Source organism: Pristiophorus japonicus, chromosome 5, assembly GCF_044704955.1.
Source record: "Pristiophorus japonicus isolate sPriJap1 chromosome 5, sPriJap1.hap1, whole genome shotgun sequence".
Taxonomy (NCBI): Eukaryota; Metazoa; Chordata; class Chondrichthyes; family Pristiophoridae; genus Pristiophorus; species Pristiophorus japonicus.
In genome coordinates this window covers 303,296,968-303,321,967 of record NC_091981.1, presented here as the reverse complement: position 1 = coordinate 303,321,967, position 25,000 = coordinate 303,296,968, and the positions used below count along the sequence as shown (strand labels likewise).

General features: G+C 54.7%; 1 protein-coding gene across 1 annotated transcript in view; it reads right to left on the bottom strand.

The window, feature by feature from the left end:
• scrib (scribble planar cell polarity protein) overlaps window positions 1-25,000 on the bottom strand; it is a 271,485-nt gene that overhangs the window by 26,472 nt on the left and 220,013 nt on the right. The window contains exons 33-40 of the mRNA XM_070880275.1: window positions 24,741-24,866; window positions 21,415-21,459; window positions 19,307-19,432; window positions 16,731-16,887; window positions 15,300-15,471; window positions 14,893-14,982; window positions 13,584-13,763; window positions 1,613-1,810 (exon numbers count right to left, since the gene is read on the bottom strand). Of these exons, the coding sequence (XP_070736376.1) occupies window positions 1,613-1,810; window positions 13,584-13,763; window positions 14,893-14,982; window positions 15,300-15,471; window positions 16,731-16,887; window positions 19,307-19,432; window positions 21,415-21,459; window positions 24,741-24,866 (1,094 nt within the window). The remainder of the gene's footprint in view (window positions 1-1,612; window positions 1,811-13,583; window positions 13,764-14,892; window positions 14,983-15,299; window positions 15,472-16,730; window positions 16,888-19,306; window positions 19,433-21,414; window positions 21,460-24,740; window positions 24,867-25,000) is intronic.

Genomic DNA, 25,000 nt, shown 5'->3' with positions numbered 1-25,000 from the left:
TTATAATTTAAATGGAGAAAAATTGCAAAGTGCTGCAGTACAGAGACATAAGAACATATACTGACGTGGATCGAGAACTGGTCGGCAGACAGGAAGCAGAGAGTTGGGATAAACGGGTCCTTTTCAGAATGGCAGGCAGTGACTAGTGGAGTGCCGCAGGGCTCAGTGCTGGGACCCCAGCTATTTACAATATACATTAATGATTGAAATGAAGGAATTGAGTGTAATATCTCCAAGTTTGCAGCTGACACTAAACTGGGTGGCGGTGTGAGCTGTGAGGAGGATGCTAAGAGGCTGCAGGGCGACTTGGACAGGTTAGGTGAGTGGGCAAATGCGTGGCAGATGCAGTAAAATGTGGATAAATGTGAGGTTATCCATTTTGGGGGCAAAAATATGAAGGCAGATTATCTGAATGGCGGCAGATTACGAAAAGGGGAGGTGCAACGAGACCTGGGTGTCATGGTACATCAGTCATTGAAGGTTGGCATGCAGGTACAGCAGGCGGTGAAGAAAGCAAATTGAATGTTGGTCTTTATAGCGAGAGGATTTAAGTATAGGAGCAGGGAGGTCTTACTGCAGTTGTACATGGCCTTGGTGAAGCCTCACCTGGAATATTGTGTTCAGTTTTGGTCTTCTAATCTGAGGAAGGACGTTCTTGGTATTGAGGGAGTGCAGCGAAGGTTCACCAGACTGATCCTGGGATGGCTGGACTGTCATATAAGGAGAGACTGGATCAACTGGGCCTTTATACACTGGAGTTTAGAAGGATGAGAGGGGATCTCATAGAAATATATAAGATTCTGACGGGACTGGACAGGTTCGAAGCAGGAAGAATGTTCTCGATGTTGGGGAAGTACAGAACCAGGGGACATAGTCTTAGGATAAGGGGTAAGCCATCTCGGACCGAGATGAGGAGAAACTTCTTCACTCAGAGAGTGGTGAACCTGTGGAATTCTCTGCCGCAGAGAGTTGTTGAGGCCAGTTCATTGGATATATTCAAGAGGGAGTTAGATATGGCCCTTACGGCTAAAGGGATTAAGGGGTATGGAGAGAAAGCAGGAAAGGGGTACTGAGGGAATGATCAGCCATGATCATATTGAATGGTGGTGCAGGCTCGAAGGGCCGAATGGCCTACTCCTGCACCTATTTTCGATGTTTCTATGTAAACCTCTCCCGCCTCTGTCTCCTTCTATAACATGCTCCTTAAAACCTCCCTCTTTGACTAAGCGTTTGGTCACCTGGACTCGATTGGCTCGGTGTCAAATTTTGTCTTGATTATTTTTTCCCAAATTGGCCTGGGTTTTCAGCCTGTCCCAAGAGATCACGTGGTTTGGGGCCGGGTGGAGCGTACATGCTGTGATACACAAGATATCGCAATTGTGTGGGTCGGGCTCGGTGCAGCAGACAGGTCTTTACCTGTGCGTCATTGTTGGTACCGCTCCTGTGAAAGGCCCTGGGTGGTTTGACTGTGTTAAACACGCTGTGTGAACGCAAGGTGGTGTTGTTACAGTCTCTGGGGCTGTGGATACTGCAGTTACTGAAGACACAGGACGTTATGAGTCAGGCTGGAATGCAGGATGCAGCATGCAGCAGGCACAAGTGGGCTCCACACCTGAAGTCACTGTACGGGAGCTCCTGTCGAGCCAGCGATAGAAGTTTGAGGCCGGCCCCCTGGCCCGCAGCGACCCCCTGGCCCGCAGCGACCCCCTGGCCCGCAGCGACCCCCTGGCCCGCCCGCTGGCGGGACTGGTAAAGGCGGCGTGCACGGTCCTGTTCATACTGTTTGAGGTCATCCTCCAGGGCTTGGTGTCTGAACCGTGAGCGGAGGAGACGGCGGAGAGTGGAGCAGAGGAGAGAAGCACAAAGACAAAGGAGCAGTCAGAAATAAGAGAGGCAGAGGGAGGAAAGGAAGGAGGAAGAATACTCGTGGGTGCAGTGAGGAAAGGACACGGGAACCGGAGGCAGCACAACGACCCAGTCTGGTCTCTGCAAAACAACCACACCGTCTCGTACCCAGGCCCCTTCCAACAATTCCTCAACCTTCCCCAAACCCCACACACCAGTTCCACTGGAGTCGCGCCACTCCCGGAATTCCCCAAACACATCTCAGTGGTACAGTATAGGGCCCACGGGCTCGCACTCCCGCACGCAAATAGTCCCACACACACTGACTCTCACTGGGGTACGGGTTCCACACACACTGACTCTCACTGGGGTACGGGTCCCACACATACTGACTCTCACTGGGGTACGGGTTCCACACACACTGACTCTCACTGGGGTACAGTCCCACACACACTGACTCTCACTGGGGTACAGTCCCACACACACTGACTCTCACTGGGGTACGGGTCCCACACACACTGACTCTCACTGGGGTATGGGTCCCACACACACTGACTCTCACTGGGGTATGGGTCCCACACACACTGACTCTCACTGGGGTACAGTCCCACACACACTGACTCTCACTGGGGAACAGGTCCCACACACACTGACTCTCACTGGGGTACGGGTCCTACACACACTGACTCTCACTGGGGTACGGGTCCCACACACACTGACTCTCACTGGGGTACGGGTCCCACACACACTGACTCTCACTGGGGTACATGTCCCACACACACTGACTCTCACTGGTGTAAAGTCCCACACACACTGACTCTCACTGGGATACAGTCCCACACACACTGACTCTCACTGGGGTACGGGTCCCACACACACTGATTCTCACTGGGGTACAGTCCCACACACACTGACTCTCACTGGGGTACGGGTCCCACACACACTATATTCTCACTGGGGTACGGGTCCCACACACACTGACTCTCACTGGGGTACATGTCCCACACACACTGACTCTCACTGGGATACAGTCCCACACACACTGACTCTCACTGGGGTACAGTCCCACACACACTGACTCTCACTGGGGTACATGTCCCACACACACTTACTCTCACTGGGATACAGTCCCACACACACTGACTCTCACTGGGGTACGGGTCCCACACACACTGACTCTCACTGGGGTACAGTTCCACACACACTGACTCTCACTGGCGAACAGGTCCCACACACACTGACTCTCACTGGGGAACAGGTCCCACACACACTGACTCTCACTGGGGTACGGGTCCCACACACACTGATTCTCACTGGGGTACATGTCCCACACACACTGACTCTCACTGGTGTAAAGTCCCACACACACTGACTCTCACTGGGATACAGTCCACACACACTGACTCTCACTGGGGTACGGGTCCCACACACACTGACTCACTGGGGTACATGTCCCACACACACTGACTCTCACTGGTGTAAAGTCCCACACACACTGACTCTCACTGGGATACAGTCCCACACACACTGACTCTCACTGGGGTACGGGTCCCACACACACTGACTCTCACTGGGGTACATGTCCCACACACACTGACTCTCACTGGGATACAGTCCACACACACTGACTTTCACTGGGGTACAGTCCCACACACACTGACTCTCACTGGGGTACAGTCCCACACACACTGACTCTCACTGGGGTACAGTCCCACACACACTGACTCTCACTGGGGTACAGTCCCACACACACTGACTCTCACTGGGGTACAGTCCCACACACACTGACTCTCACTGGGGTACAGTCCCACACACACTGACTCTCACTGAGATACAGTCCACACACACTGACTTTCACTGGGGTACAGTCCCACACACACTGACTCTCACTGGGGTACAGTCCCACACACACTGATTCTCACTGGGGTACGGGTCCCACACACACTGACTCTCACTGGGGTACAGGTCCCACACACACTGATTCTCACTGGGGTACAGTCCCACACACACTGACTCTCACTGGGGTACAGGTCCCACACACACTAATTCTCACTGGGGTACAGTCCCACACACACTGACTCTCATTGGGGTACGGGTCCCACAAACACTGACTCTCACTGGGGTACATGTCCCACACACACTGACTCTCACTGGGATACAGTCCCACACACACTGACTCTCACTGGGGTACAGTCCGACACACACTGACTCTCACTGGAATACAGTCCCACATACACTGACTCTCACTGGGATACAGTCCCACACACACTGACTCTCACTGGGATACGGGTCCCACACACACTGATTCTCACTGGGATACAGTCCCACACACACTGACTCTCACTGGGGTACGGGTCCCACACACATTGACTCTCACTGGGGTACAGTCCCACACACACTGATTCTCACTGGGGTACGGGTCCCACACACACTGACTCTCACTGGGATACGGGTCCCACACACACTGATTCTCACTGGGGTACAGTCCCACACACACTGACTCTCACTGGGGTACGGGTCCCACACACACTGACTCTCACTGGGGTACAGTCCCACACACACTGACTCTCACTGGGGTACAGTCCCACACACACTGATTCTCACTGGGGTACGGGTCCCACACACACTGACTCTCACTGGGGTACAGTCCCACACACACCGACTCTCACTGGGGTACAGTCCCACACACACTGACTCTCACTGGGGTACGGGTCCCACACACACTGACTCTCACTGGGGTACAGTCCCACACACACTGACTCTCACTGGGGAACAGGTCCCACACACACTGACTCTCACTGGGGTACGGGTCCTACACACACTGACTCTCACTGGGGTACGGGTCCCACACACACTGACTCTCACTGGGGTACGGGTCCCACACACACTGACTCTCACTGGGGTACATGTCCCACACACACTGACTCTCACTGGTGTAAAGTCCCACACACACTGACTCTCACTGGGATACAGTCCCACACACACTGACTCTCACTGGGGTACGGGTCCCACACACACTGATTCTCACTGGGGTACAGTCCCACACACACTGACTCTCACTGGGGTACGGGTCCCACACACACTATATTCTCACTGGGGTACGGGTCCCACACACACTGACTCTCACTGGGGTACATGTCCCACACACACTGACTCTCACTGGGATACAGTCCCACACACACTGACTCTCACTGGGGTACAGTCCCACACACACTGACTCTCACTGGGGTACATGTCCCACACACACTTACTCTCACTGGGATACAGTCCCACACACACTGACTCTCACTGGGGTACGGGTCCCACACACACTGACTCTCACTGGGGTACAGTTCCACACACACTGACTCTCACTGGCGAACAGGTCCCACACACACTGACTCTCACTGGGGAACAGGTCCCACACACACTGACTCTCACTGGGGTACGGGTCCCACACACACTGATTCTCACTGGGGTACATGTCCCACACACACTGACTCTCACTGGTGTAAAGTCCCACACACACTGACTCTCACTGGGATACAGTCCACACACACTGACTCTCACTGGGGTACGGGTCCCACACACACTGACTCACTGGGGTACATGTCCCACACACACTGACTCTCACTGGTGTAAAGTCCCACACACACTGACTCTCACTGGGATACAGTCCCACACACACTGACTCTCACTGGGGTACGGGTCCCACACACACTGACTCTCACTGGGGTACATGTCCCACACACACTGACTCTCACTGGGATACAGTCCACACACACTGACTTTCACTGGGGTACAGTCCCACACACACTGACTCTCACTGGGGTACAGTCCCACACACACTGACTCTCACTGGGGTACAGTCCCACACACACTGACTCTCACTGGGGTACAGTCCCACACACACTGACTCTCACTGGGGTACAGTCCCACACACACTGACTCTCACTGGGGTACAGTCCCACACACACTGACTCTCACTGAGATACAGTCCACACACACTGACTTTCACTGGGGTACAGTCCCACACACACTGACTCTCACTGGGGTACAGTCCCACACACACTGATTCTCACTGGGGTACGGGTCCCACACACACTGACTCTCACTGGGGTACAGGTCCCACACACACTGATTCTCACTGGGGTACAGTCCCACACACACTGACTCTCACTGGGGTACAGGTCCCACACACACTAATTCTCACTGGGGTACAGTCCCACACACACTGACTCTCATTGGGGTACGGGTCCCACAAACACTGACTCTCACTGGGGTACATGTCCCACACACACTGACTCTCACTGGGATACAGTCCCACACACACTGACTCTCACTGGGGTACAGTCCGACACACACTGACTCTCACTGGAATACAGTCCCACATACACTGACTCTCACTGGGATACAGTCCCACACACACTGACTCTCACTGGGATACGGGTCCCACACACACTGATTCTCACTGGGATACAGTCCCACACACACTGACTCTCACTGGGGTACGGGTCCCACACACATTGACTCTCACTGGGGTACAGTCCCACACACACTGATTCTCACTGGGGTACGGGTCCCACACACACTGACTCTCACTGGGATACGGGTCCCACACACACTGATTCTCACTGGGGTACAGTCCCACACACACTGACTCTCACTGGGGTACGGGTCCCACACACACTGACTCTCACTGGGGTACAGTCCCACACACACTGACTCTCACTGGGGTACAGTCCCACACACACTGATTCTCACTGGGGTACGGGTCCCACACACACTGACTCTCACTGGGGTACAGTCCCACACACACCGACTCTCACTGGGGTACAGTCCCACACACACTGACTCTCACTGGGGTACGGGTCCCACACACACACTGACTCTCACTGGGGTATGGGTCCCACACACACTGACTCTCACTGGGGTACAGTCCCACACACACTGACTCTCACTGGGGTACGGGTCCCACACACACACTGACTCTCACTGGGGTACAGTCCCACACACACTGACACTCACTGGGGTACGGGTCCCACACACACACTGACTCTCACTGGGGTACGGGTCCCACACACACTGTTACACCGGTATACGGCACAGAAACAGGCCATTCGTTGTAACCAGTCAATGCCGGTGTTTATGCTCCACTTCATCTAAATCTATCGGCATAACCCTCTATCCCCTTCTCCCTCCTACGCTTGTCTAGCACCGTTTATTGCATCGATACTATTCGCCTCAACCCCTCCCTGTGGCAGCGAGTTCCACATTCTCACCGCTCTCTGGGTAAAGAAGTTTCTCCTGAATTCCCATTGGATTTCTTGGTGACTATCTTATATTGATGGTCTCTCGTTATGTTCTTCCCCACAAGTGGAAACATTATCTGTATCCACTCGATCAAAACCTTTCATCATTTGAAAGACCTCTATTAGGTCACCCCTCAGCCTTCTGTTTTCAGGAGAAAAGAGACCCAGCCTGTTCATCCTTTCCCGATATGTATACCCTCGCATTTCTGGTACCATCCTAGTAAATCTTCTCTGCACCCTCTCCAATGCCTCTGTATCCTTTTTATAATATGGTGACCACTCCAAGTGTGGTTTAACCAAGGTTCGATACAGGTTCAGCATAACGTCCCGACTTTTCAATTCTATCCCTCTGGAAACAAACCCTAGTGCTTGGTTTGCTTTTTATGGCCTTGCTAACCCGTGTCACAACTTTTAGTGATTTGTGCATTTGTACTCCTATTCTTCCGACCAAAATATAATACCTCATATTTATCTGTGTTGAACTTCATTTACCAATTATATGCCCATTCTGCAAGTTTAATACTGTCCCCCTGTAATGTGTTGCAGTCCTCAGTATTGACGATCCCCCACAATTTGGTGTCCTCCGCAAATTTAGAAATTGTGTTTTTGATTCTAAAGTCTAAATGGTGAACAGTGGTCCCAGCTCTGATCCTTGTGGAACACTGGGCAAAGTGTCAAGTTGGATCCAAATTAGAGGTCAGCAGCAAAGTGTAATGGTTGATGGATGTTTTTGTGACTGGAAGGATGTTTCCAGTGGGGTTCCGCAGGGCTCTGTACTGGGTCCCCTGCTTTTTGTGGTATATCCCTGTCTACTCTCTCTGTTGCCTCATCAAAAAATTTCACTGAGGTTGGTCAAGCCAGACTTTCCCTTTTGAAATCCATGCGGACTATTCATTATTATATTTTTGGTTTCTAGATGTGCTTCTATTTTCTCCTTTAGAAGGGAATCCATTAATTTTGCTACCACCGATGTTAAGCTGACTGGTCTATAATTCCCTGGACATGTTCCAACCCATTTCTTAAATATCGGCTTTGGGCTGGATTTTTGGCACCTTTGCGCCCCGGTGGGGCGTTAAATTCTGTTTTTGGGCATTATACCGGGCGTCCAGGATTTACCGCCAGACGGAAGATTCAGCTGTCGGTTTGCGCCGGCCCAAAAACTTACCGCCCCTGCCCTCTGTTTTTAGCGTGATGATGACGGCAAGACGTCAATCATCGTACAATGCTCTGCTAGTGTCCCGGATGCAACATTCAGCCCGAACGCCTCATTAAACGCCCGCCCCAGGAAACGCCAGAAAACCAGGCAGTCCCAGGTGCAGCAGGCGGTATTGGCAGTGTGTTTAAATGGAGGGTGGAGGATCCTATGTGGCAGGGCACATTGACTGTAACGGTTAGAACACAGCACACAGCGTGAAGTTCCCACTTGCAAACAGCACCTTTATCTGCCATTACAGTGCCCTTACACCGTCAGTGAGAGAATTTAATGGGGGCATTACTCGTTCACCAGCACATCGTGCTCCATGCTATCGCCAGGAGGTGTCAAGCTCGAGGAAGGGCTCTTGGCCATGTCGGCCCACGGATGATGAGAGGCCGAAGATGTCCGGGGAGGAGGGCTTACCCCCCACGGGTTTACAGGCACCAACGCTCAGACCTCCAGCTCTCTGAGGAGCAGTGTGTGAGAAGGCTGCACTTCCGAAAGGAAGTACTAACAGATACACCATCTCCTACAGGCAGACCGATGCCTGGACCGCTCTGGAGGCAGCCTTCAATCCTCCCCTCAACAGGTATCCCAATTCATTGTGGTGTGCACAGCTTGGCCATTGTGAGGGACCAGGCATTGCCAGTGGGGATTGCAGGCCTACCTCAGGAGGAGGAGGACGATGAAGAGGAGCCTGGCGAGGCCCCCATTGGATAGCCCCCCATACATGGGGGAGGCAGCGGGAGATGCTGCTCGTAACACTCGCACATCGCCAGCTCATAATGGGCCGGCTCCTCAATGGGGGAAACTGAGGGATGGAGCTAATACTGGACACGCTGTGTGCCCCATAAAGGCACATCTCCAGTGAACGAGGGAATGATGCACAAGACAGCAATGACAAATAATGAGTCATAAATGTTACTGCAACATTGTCCCAACGCCCCCCCCGCCCCAACTCCACCACCAAAATAAAACCGTACAATATACAACGTTATGTTGCAGGACACTGAACAATAATGAAACTTCTTTCCCACCGCTAGTTTCAGCTCGGATGCCCAAAGTCCGTTGTGCAACACCTGACTTAATGCCAACGCTCCTCCAACTTACATTTGCGCCAAAACTTGCAGTCAGAGGAGCAAACTTTAACGCCCCGAAATCCAAAAAGCCCAAAATCCAGCCCTACACCTTTTTCTGATGAATTATTAATGTCTCTGCGATCTCATCCCTAGATTCTTATAAAATGCGTGGATGCAATCCATCCGGACCAGGGGTTTTATCCTCTTCGAGTTTGATTAGTTTATAATATATCCCCTCTTTTTATTTTAAATGTACTTTTCTCATTACTAACCTGATCATCCAATGTCATATCTACCTGTTCTAGCACTCTGGTAGCTACTGAAGCAAAATAATGATTTAATATTTCTGCATCTCTCTATCGTTACCTGTGGTATATCCTGTCTATCCCTTAATGGCCCTATTCCCATCCCAACCTTTTTTTATTGATGTGGCTGTAAAATATTTGACTGTTTTGTTTTATGTTCCTTGATAATTTAATTTCATAGTTTCTCTTTGCCTTCCGAATTATTTTTTTGACTTCTCTCCGAATCTTTTCGTATTCTCCCTCATCACGCACTCCCCTGCTGTCTATGTACTCAATGTCTGCCTCCTTCCTTCCCCTCAATTGTTCCTGCGATATGTGCGCGCACTAGGTCCGTGCAGCAGAGCTGGTCTCCAGTCGTCCTGGTTAACCCTTGCCACTGGACCAAGACCTCGCTCTGTCAATCCCGTGTGGTGGTTGGTGTGCAACGGTCACCCCACGTTAAAAAAATCCACCCACAGGCATCTTCCACCCTTCAACATATAGTTCAGGATCTGGAATATTAGCTCCTTCAGCGAAACACCTGGGAACTCATCTCTTTTTGGCGTGGAAGCTGGTCACCCTCGCTTTGAGGGACCGTCTATGATGATGATGATGCCTTACGGCTTTATTCATCCATGGAGTCTCATTAATGTTTAGTTTGTTCTTTCCTTTGAGTGGAATATATTGTGCCTGCACTCTGTTGAACACCGTTGATGCGTAAGCTGAAACTGCAAGTGTACTGAAGGGTGGTGTGCACTCACGCTGATCCCGAGCCCAATCCTGTTCTCTCTCTGTGCCTCCCGCCCTTTTCCCGTGGCTCTGCAAATTCGTTTCTTTCAGATATTTATGCAATTCCCTTTTCAAAGCCACGATTGAGTCTGACTCCACCACCCTCTCAGGCCCTAGATTCCAGATCCTAACCACTCGCTGCGTAAAAAGATTTTTCCTTACATCGCCTTTGGTTCTTCTGCCAATCACCTTAAATCTGTGTCCTCTGGTTCCCCACCCTTCCACCAATGGGAACAGTTTCTCTCGATCTGCTCTGTCCAGACCCCTCATGATTTTGAACACCTCGATCAAATCTCCTCTCAACCTTCTCTGCTGCAAGGAGAACAACCCCGGCTTCTCCAGTTTATCCACGTCACTGAAGTCCCTCATCCCTGGAACCGTTCTGGTCAATCTCCTTGTGCTCCCTCTCTAAGGCCTTCACATCCTTCCTACAGTGCGGGGCCCAGAATTGGACACAATACTCCCGTTGGGGCTGTACTAGTGTTTTAGAAAGGTTCATCGTTGCCACACTTGTACTCTGTGGGGCCGAAATTGCCGTCCGCTCCAAACGGGGCGCACATTGCGAAATAAATGATTACAGTGCGCCCCAATTCACCAGGCGGGGAACAGAACAAAACTGCCATCTTTTAAGTTTTTAATTTTTCCGGGCAGCTGAGGGGCGGAGGTGGGCCGGGAGGGGCTGCGCTGACACGTAGTTAAAGGGGAGGGCCGCTGCAGCCACTTCTAGTGGCGCCCACTGGGCCATAGCGGAGGGTTTCGGTCGGGCCAGGACCCAAGAGGGGGTTGCCGGGCTGCCTGTTGGCGGTCGAGTCGGCCGACAATGAAAACAAAATGGCGGCCGCGGCGGAGCGCCCTCCCCTTTAATGGCGGACCCACCGCCCAGCCACTGACAGCTTCCCGCCGAGCGAAGCTGTCAGGGGGGGAGGGGGGGGGGCAACGAGTGGCGGCTCTGCTCCGCTCCCCCAGGGCGATTTCCCTCGCGGGCGGTAGTGGGTTGGCGCGTGTTCAACGGGGCCAGAACACAGGCGCATTGGAAACCTGTTCCGACTGCCCCCCCCCCCCACCCCGTCCCAGGGGCAATTTCTGACGGGTCCGTCTGCCCCGTCGGAAAGGCCTTACTGCCCCATTACCGCCTCTTAGGGGCAGTAATGGACCTTAAGGAGGGGGAAATTTCAGCCCCTATACCTCCATAAGAACATAATATGAGCAGGAGTGGGCCATTCGGCCCCTCGAGCCTGCCCCGCCATTTAACACGATCATGGCTGATCCGTTCAAGGACTCAGGTCCACTTCCCCGCCCGCTCCCCATAACCCTCTATTTATGTAAACTTTTTTAACCGCTATCTCAACCTGCCCTGCCACCTTCAACGATTTGTGCCCATATACCCCCAGGTCCCTTCAATCCACACTTGCCCCAGTGACTGTTAATTTTGTCCCAGATTATCATTTCTAAAAACCTCCCCACTACTGAGGTTACTTATTGGTGCCGGGTTTATCCTTACACTCTTTTTTGAACAAGGCTGTAACATTTGCAATTCTCCAGTGCTCTGGCACCACCCCTGTATCGAAGGAGGATTGGAAGATTATGGCCAGTACCTCCGTGATTTCCCTCAGCATCCTAGCATGCATCCCATCCGATCCTGTCCTGGTGATTTACCTTTCTAGTACCTCGTCTTTATCAATATTTGTCCCATCCAGTATCTCAACTACCTCCTCGTTCACTCTGTCTGTAGCAACATCATCTTCCTCGGTGAAGACCGATGCAATTACTCATTTAGTACCTCAGCCTTGCCCTCGGCCTCCATGGGTAGGTCTCCATTTTGGTCTCTAATCGCCCCCGCCCCTCCGCTTACTCCCCGTTTACTATTCATATGCCGATGGTTATTTTGGATTATTTTATGTTAGCTGCCAGTCTATTCTCACACTCTCTCTCTGCCCCCCTTATTTCCTGTTTCACTTCCCCTTCTGAACTTTCTGTATTCAGTCTGGTTCTCAGTCGCATTCTCAACCTGACATCTGTCATCACACAATCTTTTCCTGCTGCATCTTACTCTCTATCTCTTTCGTCATCCAGGGAGCTCTGACTTTAGTTGCCCTCCCTTCCCCCCCGAGTGGGAATGTACCTCGACTGTACCCAAACCATCTCCTCTTTAAACACTGCCCATTATTTCACTAGTTTTGCCTGCCAAGCGTTGATTCCAATTTACCCGGACCAGATCCATTCTCAACCCACTGAAATTGGCCTTCCTCCAATTAAATATTTTTACTCCAGATTGCTCCCTGTCCTTTTCTGTAACTAATCTAAACTTTAACACACTATGATCACTGTTCCCTAAATGTTCCCCTACTGACACTGGCTCCCCTTGACCCACCCTCATTCCCCAGAACCAGATCCAGCAAGGCCTCCTCCCTTGTCGGGCCGGAAACATACTGATCAAGAAAGTTCTCCTGAACACACATCAGAAATTCTCCCCCCTCTCTGCCCTTTACACTGTTAACTATCCCAGTCTATATTCGGATAGTTGAAGTCCCCCATTATTACTACTCTTTAGTTCTTGCACCTCTCTGTAATTCCCTGTCAATTTGCTCCTCGATATCCTTCCCACTAGTTGGTGGTCCATAGAACACACCTCGTGGTGTGATGGCACCTCTCTGCCCAGCACTGTAATAATCTCCTTCACCAATACTGCTACCCCACCTCCTTTCTCTCCTTCTCCATCTTTCCTGAGCACCTTATATCCAAGAATTGATCATATCAAATCCTGCCCTTATCGACCCGACATCACATTCCCATGTGGCTATTTGCACCTGTAGCTCACCTACCTAATTTACCACACTACGCGCGTTTACACACATGCAATGCAAACCTATCTTGGACCTTCTTTTATTCTCCCAGTCTGACCCCACCGTGCTATTTCTTACTCTAATGCTATCCTTCTCTCCCAATCCTTTGTGCACCTTGTCTCTCCTTTTCAATGCGACAATCCTGGTGTCCAGCACCTGCCAAAGAGCCAGCAGGGATGTCACAGGCTAGAGAGCACAGATGTCCAGGTGGGAAGGAGTGCGCAGCCCCGGAGGTGTCCCGTGGGTCGAAGTCTTACCTCGCTGCCCTCCACATGGCTCGTTTCTCGGCCTCCAGCGCCCGCCGTTCAGCTGGGGACATCTCCTTGTCCCTCCCCACGGGGAGGTCTGGACTCTGCACTCGCAGCCTCTCCTGGTACCGACGCTCCGCCTTCGCAGTCCGGATCGGAGCCGCTGGCTCGGGATACGCCGGGGACAACCTGCGGGAGGACAAGAGCCGTCACATCATAGCAACAGGAGGCCATTCGGCCCCTCGAGGTTGCTCCACCATTCTATATATATATATATATATAAATGGTTTGAATGAGGGAACCAAATGTAATATTTCCAAGTTTGCTGACGACACAAAACTCGGTGGGATTGTGAGTTGTGAGGAGGATGGAAAGACACTGCAAGGTGATTTAGATAGGTTGAGAGAGTGGGCAAACACATGGCAGATGCAGTATAACGTGGATAAATGTGAAGTTATCCACTTTGGTAGGAAAAACATAGACAAAGTATTATTTAAATGGTGATGGCTTGGGAAGTGTGGATGTACAGAGGGACCTTGTACACCAGACATTGAAAGCAAACATGGTGCAGCAAGCAGTTAGGAAGGTAAATGGTATGTTGGTCTTCATTACAAGAGGATTTGAGCAAGGATGTCTTACTCCAGTTATACAGGGCCCTGGTGAGACCACACCTGGAGTATTGTGTGCAGTTTTGGTCTCCTTACCTAAGGAAGGATATACTTGCCATAGAGGAAGTGCAGCGAAGGTTCACCAGACTGATTCCTGGGATGGTAGGACTGTCTATGAGGAGAGATTGGGTCGACTAGGCCTGTATTCACTAGAGTTTAGAAGAATGAGAGGGGATCTCATAGAAACAAATAAAATTCTGATGGGGTTGGACAGACTGGATGCGGGGAGGATGTTTCCCCGGGGCTGGGAAGTCTAGAACAAGGGGTCACAGTCTCAGGATACGGGGTAGGAAAGTTAGGAGCGAGATGAGGAGAAATGTTTTCACTCGGAGGGTGGTGAACCTGTGGAATTCTCTACCACAGAAGGCTGTGGAGGCCAAGTCACTGAATATATTTAAGAGGGAGATAGATAGATTTCTAAACACAAAAGGCATCAAGGGGTATGGGGAGAAAGTGGGAATATGGTGTTGAGACAGAGGATCAGCCCATGATCATATTGAATGGCGGTGCAGGCTCGAAGAGCCGAATGGCATACTACTGCTCCTATTTTCTATGTTTCTAGAATACCCAGCCTCTGACCTGCGCTGGTCGTCACAGAGCATTACTGTAACACACACAGGGCGAGAAGCAGTGAGCAAACTCTCTCTCACCCGGTCATTGAATTAGGTCGTCGCTCCTCACTTGCTGTCCTTTCAACTGCTGTCGTTCTCTGCTCTCCCCGAACATCAAACCGAGACCCGCTGCGAGAGAGAAGGAACCATCAATCAGGGCCAGTGACCCTCGACCTGTGACCCACCAACTTTTAAATGGATGAAACCGCGCAAGCAGCAAAAGGTGAATGGGCCACTCAGCCACTTAAAGGGACCACACACACCTGGGGTGGGGTGGGGTGGGGGGGGGAAGTGGGGCACAGTGACACTCCTGCCCCGGGACAGGATGCACACACAGTATTCCTCTCCCCTCCGACTCTCCCTATTACAGACCCACTGCCCCAGGATAGATGCTGTGACGGGGTGAGAAGCTGCTCCCGAGTCGATATTGGGAACGCAGTACGTACCCAGAGCTCGGGGATTCCTGACTCCTCCCGTCCACCCTCTCGATCTTGTACTCGACCCCCTCGATCACCACCGTGCCCTGACTGCTCATGTCAGAGATACGATGGTCTTCGTCATCTTCCTCCTCTTCCTCATCCAGCAGCACGTCCCGAGGTCGGTGCCTCATCTTCCGCTCTGGGACACAAACACAATGTTAGCCAGGCTGTGGGCGGAGGAGGTTCCCCGCTCAAACGTTACTCACATCCCCTCCGCCCATTGCAAACACCCGCTCACACAGACCACCTGGAGCACAGCGCGGAAAACATTGGGGGGGAGGGAGGTCAAGGGGGAGAGGTCAAGGGGGAAGAGGTCGGGGGGTGGGGGTGAGGGGGAAAGGTCGGAGGGGTGGGGGGGAAAGGTCGGAGGGGTGGGGGGGAAAGGTCGGAGGGGGTGAGGTGAGGGGGGAGAGGTCAAGGGGGAGAGGTCAAGGGGGGTGAGATCAAGGGGAAGAGGTCGGGGGGTGAGGTCAAGAGGGAGAGGTCGGGGGGGTGAGGTCAAGAGGGAGAGGTCGGGGGTGTGAGGTCAAGAGGGAGAGGTCGGGGGGGTGAGGTCAAGAGGGAGAGGTCGGGGGTGAGGTCAAGAGGGAGAGGTCGGGGGGTGTGAGGTCAAGAGGGAGAGGTCGGGGGGTGTGAGGTCAAGAGGGAGAGGTCGGGGGGGGTGAGGGGGAGGTCGGGGGGTGAGGGGGAGGTTGGGAGGTGAAGTCAGGATGTGTATCCACCTTATCAAGCCCCCTCATAATCTTATACATTATGATAAGATCACCTCTCATTCTTATGAATTCCAATGAGTAGAAGCCCAACCTCCTCAACCTTTCCTCATAAGTCAACCCCCTCATCTCTGGAATCAACCGAGTGAACCTTCTCTGAACTGCCTCCAATGCAAGTATCCCCTTTCTTAAATACGGAGATCAGAACTGTACGCAGTACTCCAGCTGTGGCCTCACCAATACCCTGTACAGTTGTAGCAGGACTTCTCTGCTTTTATACTCCATCCCCCTTGCAATAAAGGCAAACATTCCATTTACCTTCCTGATCACTTGCTGTACCTGCGTACTAACTTTATGTATTTCATGCACAAGGATCCCCAGGTCCCTCTGTACTGCGGCACTTTGCAATTTTTCTCCATTTAAATTATAATTTGCTTTTCTATTATTTCTGCTGAAGTGGATAACCTCACATTTTCCTACATTATACTCCATTTGCCAAATTTTTGCCCACTCACTGAGCCTGTGTCCTTTTGCAGGTGTCCTCACAATTGGCTTGCCCCCCATGTGCTGTTAACAAGGCACTGAGGGATTGGTGGGTACAGCCCGGGGGTCTGTGCCAGGAGTCCCACGGTCACAGTGTGGGGTTACCATGTATGACCCATGACCCCCCTCCCCACCTAGCGCCTACCTTCCTCTTCCTTCATCTTCCTCAGGTCATCCTCTGCCACCAACGACACTCGCTTGGGTTTCTCTGCCACTTGCTGCTTGACGTCGATCTCGAAGTACTTCTGCCGGTCGCGGAACGAGCGTTGCTCCGGGCTGTCCAGCCCACTGGGTGAGGGCACCTTGGGACAGAGGACCAGATCATTGGCATCTGACCAGCACCTGTCCCTGGCACCCCTCACTGAACGCCTGCAGCCCAGCCCAGCCCACCAGCACCATGCAAGATCAGTGGATCCCCATCACCAGCAGCACCTTCAAACACCAGCAGCTCACACTGTACACCGGACAAAGCGACAACCCTCCTGCCGTGTCCTCGAGAGCGCGCTCGGACCAATCTCACACTGCTGTGTCTGGCATGTGTCACCGTGGGCAGGGCACCACCTGACAGGTTAATACCGGCAGGAGGTCCAGGGGGCGGGACTTACAGGGGTGGGGGGGGGGGGGGTCGAGGGGGGCGGGGGGTATTTACAAGGGAGGATTGATTGGGGGGGTATTTACAGGGGGGGGGGTATTTACAGGGGGTGTATTTACAGGGGGGGTCGAGGGGGGGAGTATTTACAGGGGAGGGGTTGGGGGGGCGGTATTTACAGGGGGGTGTATTTACAGGGGGGGTCGATTGGGGGGGGTATTTACAGCCGGGGGTCGGGAGGGGGGGGTCGGGGTATTTACAGCCGGGGGTCGAGGGGGGGTATTTGCAGGGGGGGGGGTATTTGCAGGGGGGGTCGAGGGGGGGGGGGTATTTACAGCCGGGGGTTGAGAGGGGGGTATTTACAGGCGGGGGGGGGGGGTATTTACAGCCGGGGGTTGAGAGGGGGGTATTTACAGGGGGGGGGGGGTATTTACAGCCGGGGGTTGAGAGGGGGGTATTTACAGGGGGGGGGGGGTATTTACAGCCGTGGGTTGAGAGGGGGGTATTTACAGGGGGGGGGGGGGGGTATTTACAGCCGGGGTTTGAGAGGGGGGTATTTACAGGGGGGGGGGGGTATTTACAGCCGGGGGTTGAGAGGGGGGTATTTACAGGGGGGGGGGGGTATTTACAGCCGTGGGTTGAGAGGGGGGTATTTACAGGGGGGGGGGGGGGTATTTACAGCCGGAGGTCGGGGGGGGGGGGGGGTATTTACAGCCGTGGGTTGAGAGGGGGGTATTTACAGGGGGGGGGGGGTATTTACAGCCGGGGGTCGGGGGGGGGGGTATTTACAGCTGGGGGTTGAGAGGGGGGTATTTACAGGGGGGGGGGTATTTACATATTTACATGGGGGGTCGAGGGGGGGTATTTACAGCCGGGGGTTGAGAGGGGGTGTATTTACAGGGGGGGTCGAGGGGGGGGTATTTACAGGGGGGTGTCGAGGGGGGGGGTATTTACAGGGGGGGGTCGAGATTTACAGCCGGGGGTCGAGGGGGGTATTTACAGGGGGGGGGGTATTTACAGCCGGGGTTCGAGGGGGGGGGTAATTACAGCCAGGGGTCGAGGGGGGGTATTTACAGGGGGGAGGGGTTATTTACAGCCGGAGTTTGGGGGGGGGGGGGAGGGGGTATTTACAGCCGGGGGTCGAGGGGGGTATTTAAAGGGGGGGGGTATTTACAGCCGGAGTTTGGGGGGGGGGTATTTACAGCTGGGGGTCGAGGGGGGGTGGGTATTTATAGCCGGGGGTCGAGGGGGGGTATTTACAGGGGGGAGGGGGTATTTACAGCCGGAGTTTGGGGGGGGGGGGTATTTACAGCCGGGGGTCGAGGGGGGGTATTTACAGGGGGGAGGGGGTATTTACAGCCAGGGGTCGAGGGGGGGGGTATTTACAGGGGGTCGAGGGGGGGGTATTTACAGGGGGGAGGGGGTATTTCCAGCCGGAGTTTGGGGGGGGGGGGTATTTACAGCCGGGGGTCGAGGGGGGGGTATTTACAGGGGGGAGGGGGTATTTACAGCCGGAGTTTGGGGGGGGGGGTATTTACAGCCGGGGTTCGAGGGGGGGGGGTATTTACAGCCGGAGTTTGGGGGGGGGGGTATTTACAGCCGGGGGTCGAGGGGGGGTATTTACAGGGGGGAGGGAGTATTTACAGCCGGAGTTTGGGGGGGGGGTATTTACAGGGGGGGGGGTATTTACAGCCGGAGTTTGGGGGGGGGGGTATTTACAGCCGGGGGTCGAGGGGGGGTATTTACAGGGGGGAGGGGGTATTTACAGCCGGAGTTTGGGGGGGGGGTATTTACAGCCGGGGTTCGAGGGGCCGGGGGTATTTACAGCCGGAGTTTGGGGGGGGGGGTATTTACAGCCGGGGGTCGAGGGGGGGTATTTACAGGGGGGAGGGGGTATTTACAGCCGGAGTTTGGGGGGGGGGGTATTTACAGCCGGGGTTCGAGGGGCCGGGGGTATTTACAGCCGAAGTTTGGGGGGGGGGGGGTATTTACAGCCGGAGTTTGGGGGGGGGGGGGTATTTACAGCCGGGTCCATGGGCCCAGATTTGCTGTGACGGACGGACTGCCTGAAGCTGCTGTAACACTGCTTTACCCACCACCAGCTGCCAGCCACCACTGATCTCAGCAACTACCTCCGCCTCCTGCGAACTTCTGCGGAATGATGCTCTGGGGGCAGCTGAGAGCGTGCGGTAACCTCTGGGAATATCGCCTTCATCCCCTGGCCGTGCCCAGTCCACAAACACTGTATCCTCATTATCCTGGTAACAGTCAGAGTGTCAGTCTTCATCTCTGCCCCTCACCAGCATCGTTCAGCAAATCAGCAAGGTAACGTGGCAAGGGTCAACATCCGAGAGGGTGGGGGGGGTGTGGGAGAGAGAGCCTGGGTCTCAGGATCAGCACCAGAGGGAGGGGGGACCCAGGGATCACGGGACCAGCACGGGGAGGAGGGGGGGCAAACTCAGGGTCTCAGGATCAGCACCTGGGGCAGGGGGGGAGCCGGGTAGACCCAGGGATGATGGGACCAGCACTGGGGAGGAGGGATCACGGGACTGTCAGATTATGGCTAACCTGCATCTTAACTCCACCTACCTGCCTTTGCTCCGTCCCTTATTGCCCCTGTCAAATAAAAGTCTATGGTTCTCAGTTTTGGGCCCTTTAATTGACTACATTTTGTGTGAAGCAGTGCTTCCTCACATCGCTCTTCAACGGCCTCACTATATTTTTCAGGTGATGCCCCCTTGGTACTCTCCCCACCAGCAGAAATACTTTCTCTCTATCTACTCTTCCAACTCCTTCTTCCACTGTCTCAAACACCTCGATTAGATCACCCCGTAAGCTTCAAAACTCGAGGTTACAAGTCCAGTCTGTGCAAACTGCCGTCATTAGTTAACCTTCGAAGCCCCAGGTATCATTCTGGTGAATCTGCCCCCTCCGAGGCCCATATACCCTCCCTGGGGGGGGGGCTCAGGACAGTGTCCAACAAGGGTCTGACCGAGGCCCATATACCCTCCCTGGGGTGTGGGGCCTAGGACTGGACGCAGTGTCCAGCGAGGGTCTGACTGAGGCCCATATACCCTCCCTGGGGTATGGGGCCTAGGACTGGACGCAGTGTCCAGCGAGGGTCTGACCGAGGCCCATATACCCTCCCTGGGGTGTGGGGCCTAGGACTGGACGCAGTGTCCAGCGAGGGTCTGACTGAGGCCCATATACCCTCCCTGGGGTATGGGGCCTAGGACTGGACGCAGTGTCCAGCGAGGGTCTGACCGAGGCCCATATACCCTCCCTGGGGTGTGGGGCCTAGGACTGGACGCAGTGTCCAGCGAGGGTCTGACCGAGGCCCATATACCCTCCCTGGGGTATGGGGCCTAGGACTGGACGCAGTGTCCAGCGAGGGTCTGACCGAGGCCCATATTCCCTCCCTGGGGTGTGGGGCCTAGGACTGGATGCTGTGTCCAGCGAGGGTCTGACCGAGGCCGATATACCCTCCCTGGGGTGTGGGGCCTAGGACTGGACGCTGTGTCCGGCGAGGGTCTGACCGAGGCCCATATACCCTCCCTGGGGTGTGGGGCCCAGGACTGGACGCTGTGTCCAGCGAGGGTCTGACCGAGGCCCATATACCCTCCCTGGGGTGTGGGGCCCAGGACTGGACGCTGTGTCCAGCGAGGGTCTGACCAGAGCTCTGTACACCTGAAGTGCAACTTCCTCTTTACATTGCAGCCCGCTCGAGAAAACGGCCAACGTTCCAGGAACCTTTTTGTTATTTGTACACCGATCCCCAAATCTCTCTGCTGTTCCACTGTTCCCAGCTCTTCGCCAATCTTCCCCTCGCGCAGCCGGCTTGTGAATGGGAACACCCGTGTTTGCGTGGAGTTGTGAATGGGACACGCTGGACCCAACATTGCATTCTGGCCAGTCAGAAAATACTGTCTACCTTAGCTCGAAAGTGATGAGCTCACACTTGGCCACACTGAACTCCATCTGACAGATTCCCCACTCCCTTGGTCCAGAAATCACCCTTTGTAACGTTCTTCCCCCATTGACACAGCTCACTGTGCCCCACACACCGTCACAATCTCCCCCCGCCCCGCCCCCCCACTGTCGGAACCCCTGGGGGCCCAGGGCCTGGGACAAGGGTGCGTGGTGCTCTGGGACTGGGGTTTTATGGATATTTGGGCGCAGGGTGCAAGTGAAGGGCGGGGCAAACCCAGGCCAACAGTGATGTAAGCAAATGGGCACTCACCTCGTTTGACGGCTTGGGTTTGAAGTTTCTGTGTGCAAAGAAATCCTGAGGAGACAAAAGAAACAGAACATCGAAGTGTGTCCGGGGGAGAGAGGGGGAGCCCCGGGGGGAGAGAGGGGGAGCCCCGGGGGGAGAGAGGGGGAGCCCCGGGGGGAGAGAGGGGGAGCCCCGGGGGGAGAGAGGGGGAGTCCCGGGGGAGAGGACTTGCATTTCTATAGCGCCTTTCAGAATCACCGCCCATATTTACAGCCAATGAAGTACTTTTTGGAGTGCAGTAATGTGGGAAAGATGCCAACCACTTTCGCACAGCAAGCTCCCACACACAGCAATATGATAATGACATCATCATCTGACTTACTGGTGTTGGCTGAGGGGGAGGGGGAGCAGGAAACCTGGGGGGGAGTGGGGAGACAGGTGTCTGTCTGTGTGGTCTCATTGACCGCTGGGTGGGTTGTCTCACTGACCGCTCTGTGGGTGGTCTCACTGACCACTTGGTGGGTGGTCTCACTGACCGCTGGGTGGGTGGTCTCACTGACCGCTCTGACGGTGGTCTCACTGACCGCTCTGACGGTGGTCTCACTGACCGCTCTGACGGTGGTCTCACTGACCGCTCTGTGGGTGGTTTCACTGACCGCTGGGTCGGTGGTCTCACTGACTGCTGGGTCGGTGGTCTCACTGACCGCTGGGTGGGTGGTCTCACTGACCGCTGGGTGGGTGGTCTCACTGACCGCTGGGTGGGTGGTCTCACTGACCGCTGGGTGGGTGGTCTCACTGACCGCTGGGTGGGTGGTCGCAGGCCAATAGCGAGCTCGAGGAGGCCTGTGTGTAGACCGTGATTTACTGAGCTCAACACCCGATCCAGCGGGCTGGTAACACAGTGCAAGGCTGCTCCCTAGACTGTTTAGTGTCAGTGTTTTTGGGGAAGAGAGGATTGTGTTTGATGTATGGGGTGATACCGCAGAACAATGAACAATTCGCGGGTTTACCACCTCTGCTCCCCCTCCAGTGCAGGCTTCACACAACCCTGGGTCAGGCTCTGCGTCTAACATCTCTCAGTGGGCGATAATCCTCCACTTGCTCACACCAGCCAGTCCCACGCCCCCCTCCCTGTGACCCGTCACTCAGAACACAATAGGAACAAAGCAGGAGAGAACACGCTGACCCTCACACAATGGAGCTACTGATGGTGAAACGCTCGGTCATTTCAAACTCTCTCAGGGCAGGCACGTCACAGCGTGGGAACGGGCAGGCCAAGAATGACCGATATCGATCCGCTTCTCTACGACCAGCCCGGAATACACCAAACTTAGTGAACCCCCTGTACACTGAACCCCTGAACCCCCTGTAGACTGAACCCCCCCGCCCCAGGTACATTGAACCTCCCCTGTACACTGAACCCCCTGTACACTGAACCCCCGTGTACACTGAACCCCCGGTACACTGAACCCCCCCTGTACACTGAACCCCCCCGTACACTGAACCCCCCCTGTACACTGAACCCCCCCTGTACACTGAACCCCCCTGCACACTGAACCCTCCTGTACACTAAACCCCCCTGCACACTAACCCCCCCTGTACTCTGAACCCCTCCTGTACACTGAACCCCCGTGTACACTGAACCCCCGTGTACACTGAACCCCCGGTACACTGAACCCCCCCTGTACACTGAACCCCCCCGTACACCGAACCCCCGCGTACACAGAACCCCCCTGTACACTGAACCCCCCCCGTACACTAAACCCCCCCTGTACACTAAACCCCCCTGTACTCTGAACCCCTCCGTACACTGAACCCCCCCGTACACTGAACCCCCCCTGTACACTGAACCCCCACTGTACACTGAACCCCCACTGTACACTGAATCCCCCCCTGTACACTGAACCCCCACTGTACACTGAACCCCCACTGTACACTGAACCCCCACTGTACACTGAACCCCCCCGTACACTGAACCCCCCCGTACACTGAACCCCCCCTGTACACTGAACCCCCCTGTACACTGAACCCCCCCTGTACACTGAACCCCCCCTGTACACTGAACCCCCCCGTACACCGAACCCCCGCGTACACAGAACCCCCCTGTACACTGAACCCCCCCCGTACACTAAACCCCCCCTGTACACTAAACCCCCCTGTACACTAACCCCCCCTGTACTCTGAACCCCTCCGTACACTGAACCCCCCCGTACACTGAACCCCCCCTGTACACTGAACCCCCCCTGTACACTGAACCCCCACTGTACACTGAACCCCCACTGTACACTGAATCCCCCCTGTACACTGAACCCCCACTGTACACTGAACCCCCACTGTACACTGAACCCCCACTGTACACTGAACCCCCCCGTACACTGAACCCCCCCGTACACTGAACCCCCCTGTACACTGAACCCCCCTGTACACTGAACCCTCCTGTACACTGAACCCTCCTGTACACTGAACCCCCCCCTGTACACTGAACCCCCCCTGTACACTGAACCCCCCCTGTACACTGAACCCCCCCTGTACACTGAAGCCCCCCTGTACACTGAACCCCCCTGTACACTGAACCCCCACTGTACACTGAACCCCCACTGTACACTGAACCCCCCCGTACACTGAACCCCCCGTACACTGAACCCCCCCTGTACACTGAACCCCCCTGTACACTGAACCCCCCCTGTACACTGAACCCCCCCTGTACACTGAACCCCCCCGTACACTGAACCCCCCCGTACACCGAACCCCCGCGTACACAGAACCCCCCTGTACACTGAACCCCCCCCGTACACTAAACCCCCCCTGTACACTAAACCCCCCTGTACACTAACCCCCCCTGTACTCTGAACCCCTCCGTACACTGAACCCCCCCGTACACTGAACCCCCCCTGTACACTGAACCCCCCCTGTACACTGAACCCCCACTGTACACTGAATCCCCCCCTGTACACTGAACCCCACTGTACACTGAACCCCCACTGTACACTGAACCCCCACTGTACACTGAACCCCCCCGTACACTGAACCCCCCGTACACTGAACCCCCCCTGTACACTGAACCCCCCTGTACACTGAACCCTCCTGTACACTGAACCCTCCTGTACACTGAACCCCCCCCTGTACACTGAACCCCCCCTGTACACTGAACCCCCCCTGTACACTGAACCCCCCCTGTACACTGAACCCCCCCTGTACACTGAACCCCCGCAGAGGGGCCCGGTCTCCCGCAGCGGGGCCATGCACAGGACTGGTGCTGGCAGGGCTGTGTTCCCCCACACTCGGAGCTCCGGGCCTTTCCCCTGTCCCTGACACTTCTCCCCAACACGCCCCATCCTGGAAACACTTACAGTATTCTGTGGCACGGCCTGCTCCTCCTGCTTCTGGAAGGGGTTTGGACTGTTCCTGCCCTCGGTCGGTGCTGGAACCACCATCGGGCGCACCCTAGGCAACGGCTGAATGACTCCAGGCTTGGTCTGTCCATCAGCAACGGAGGGGGAGAGACGGGGAGAGAGAGAGAGAGAGAGAGAGAGAGAGAGAGAGAGAGTGGGGGAGAGAGGGAGTTAGGAGGGGGAAAGGGGGAGAGAAAGGGCGCGAAGGGGAGTGAGTG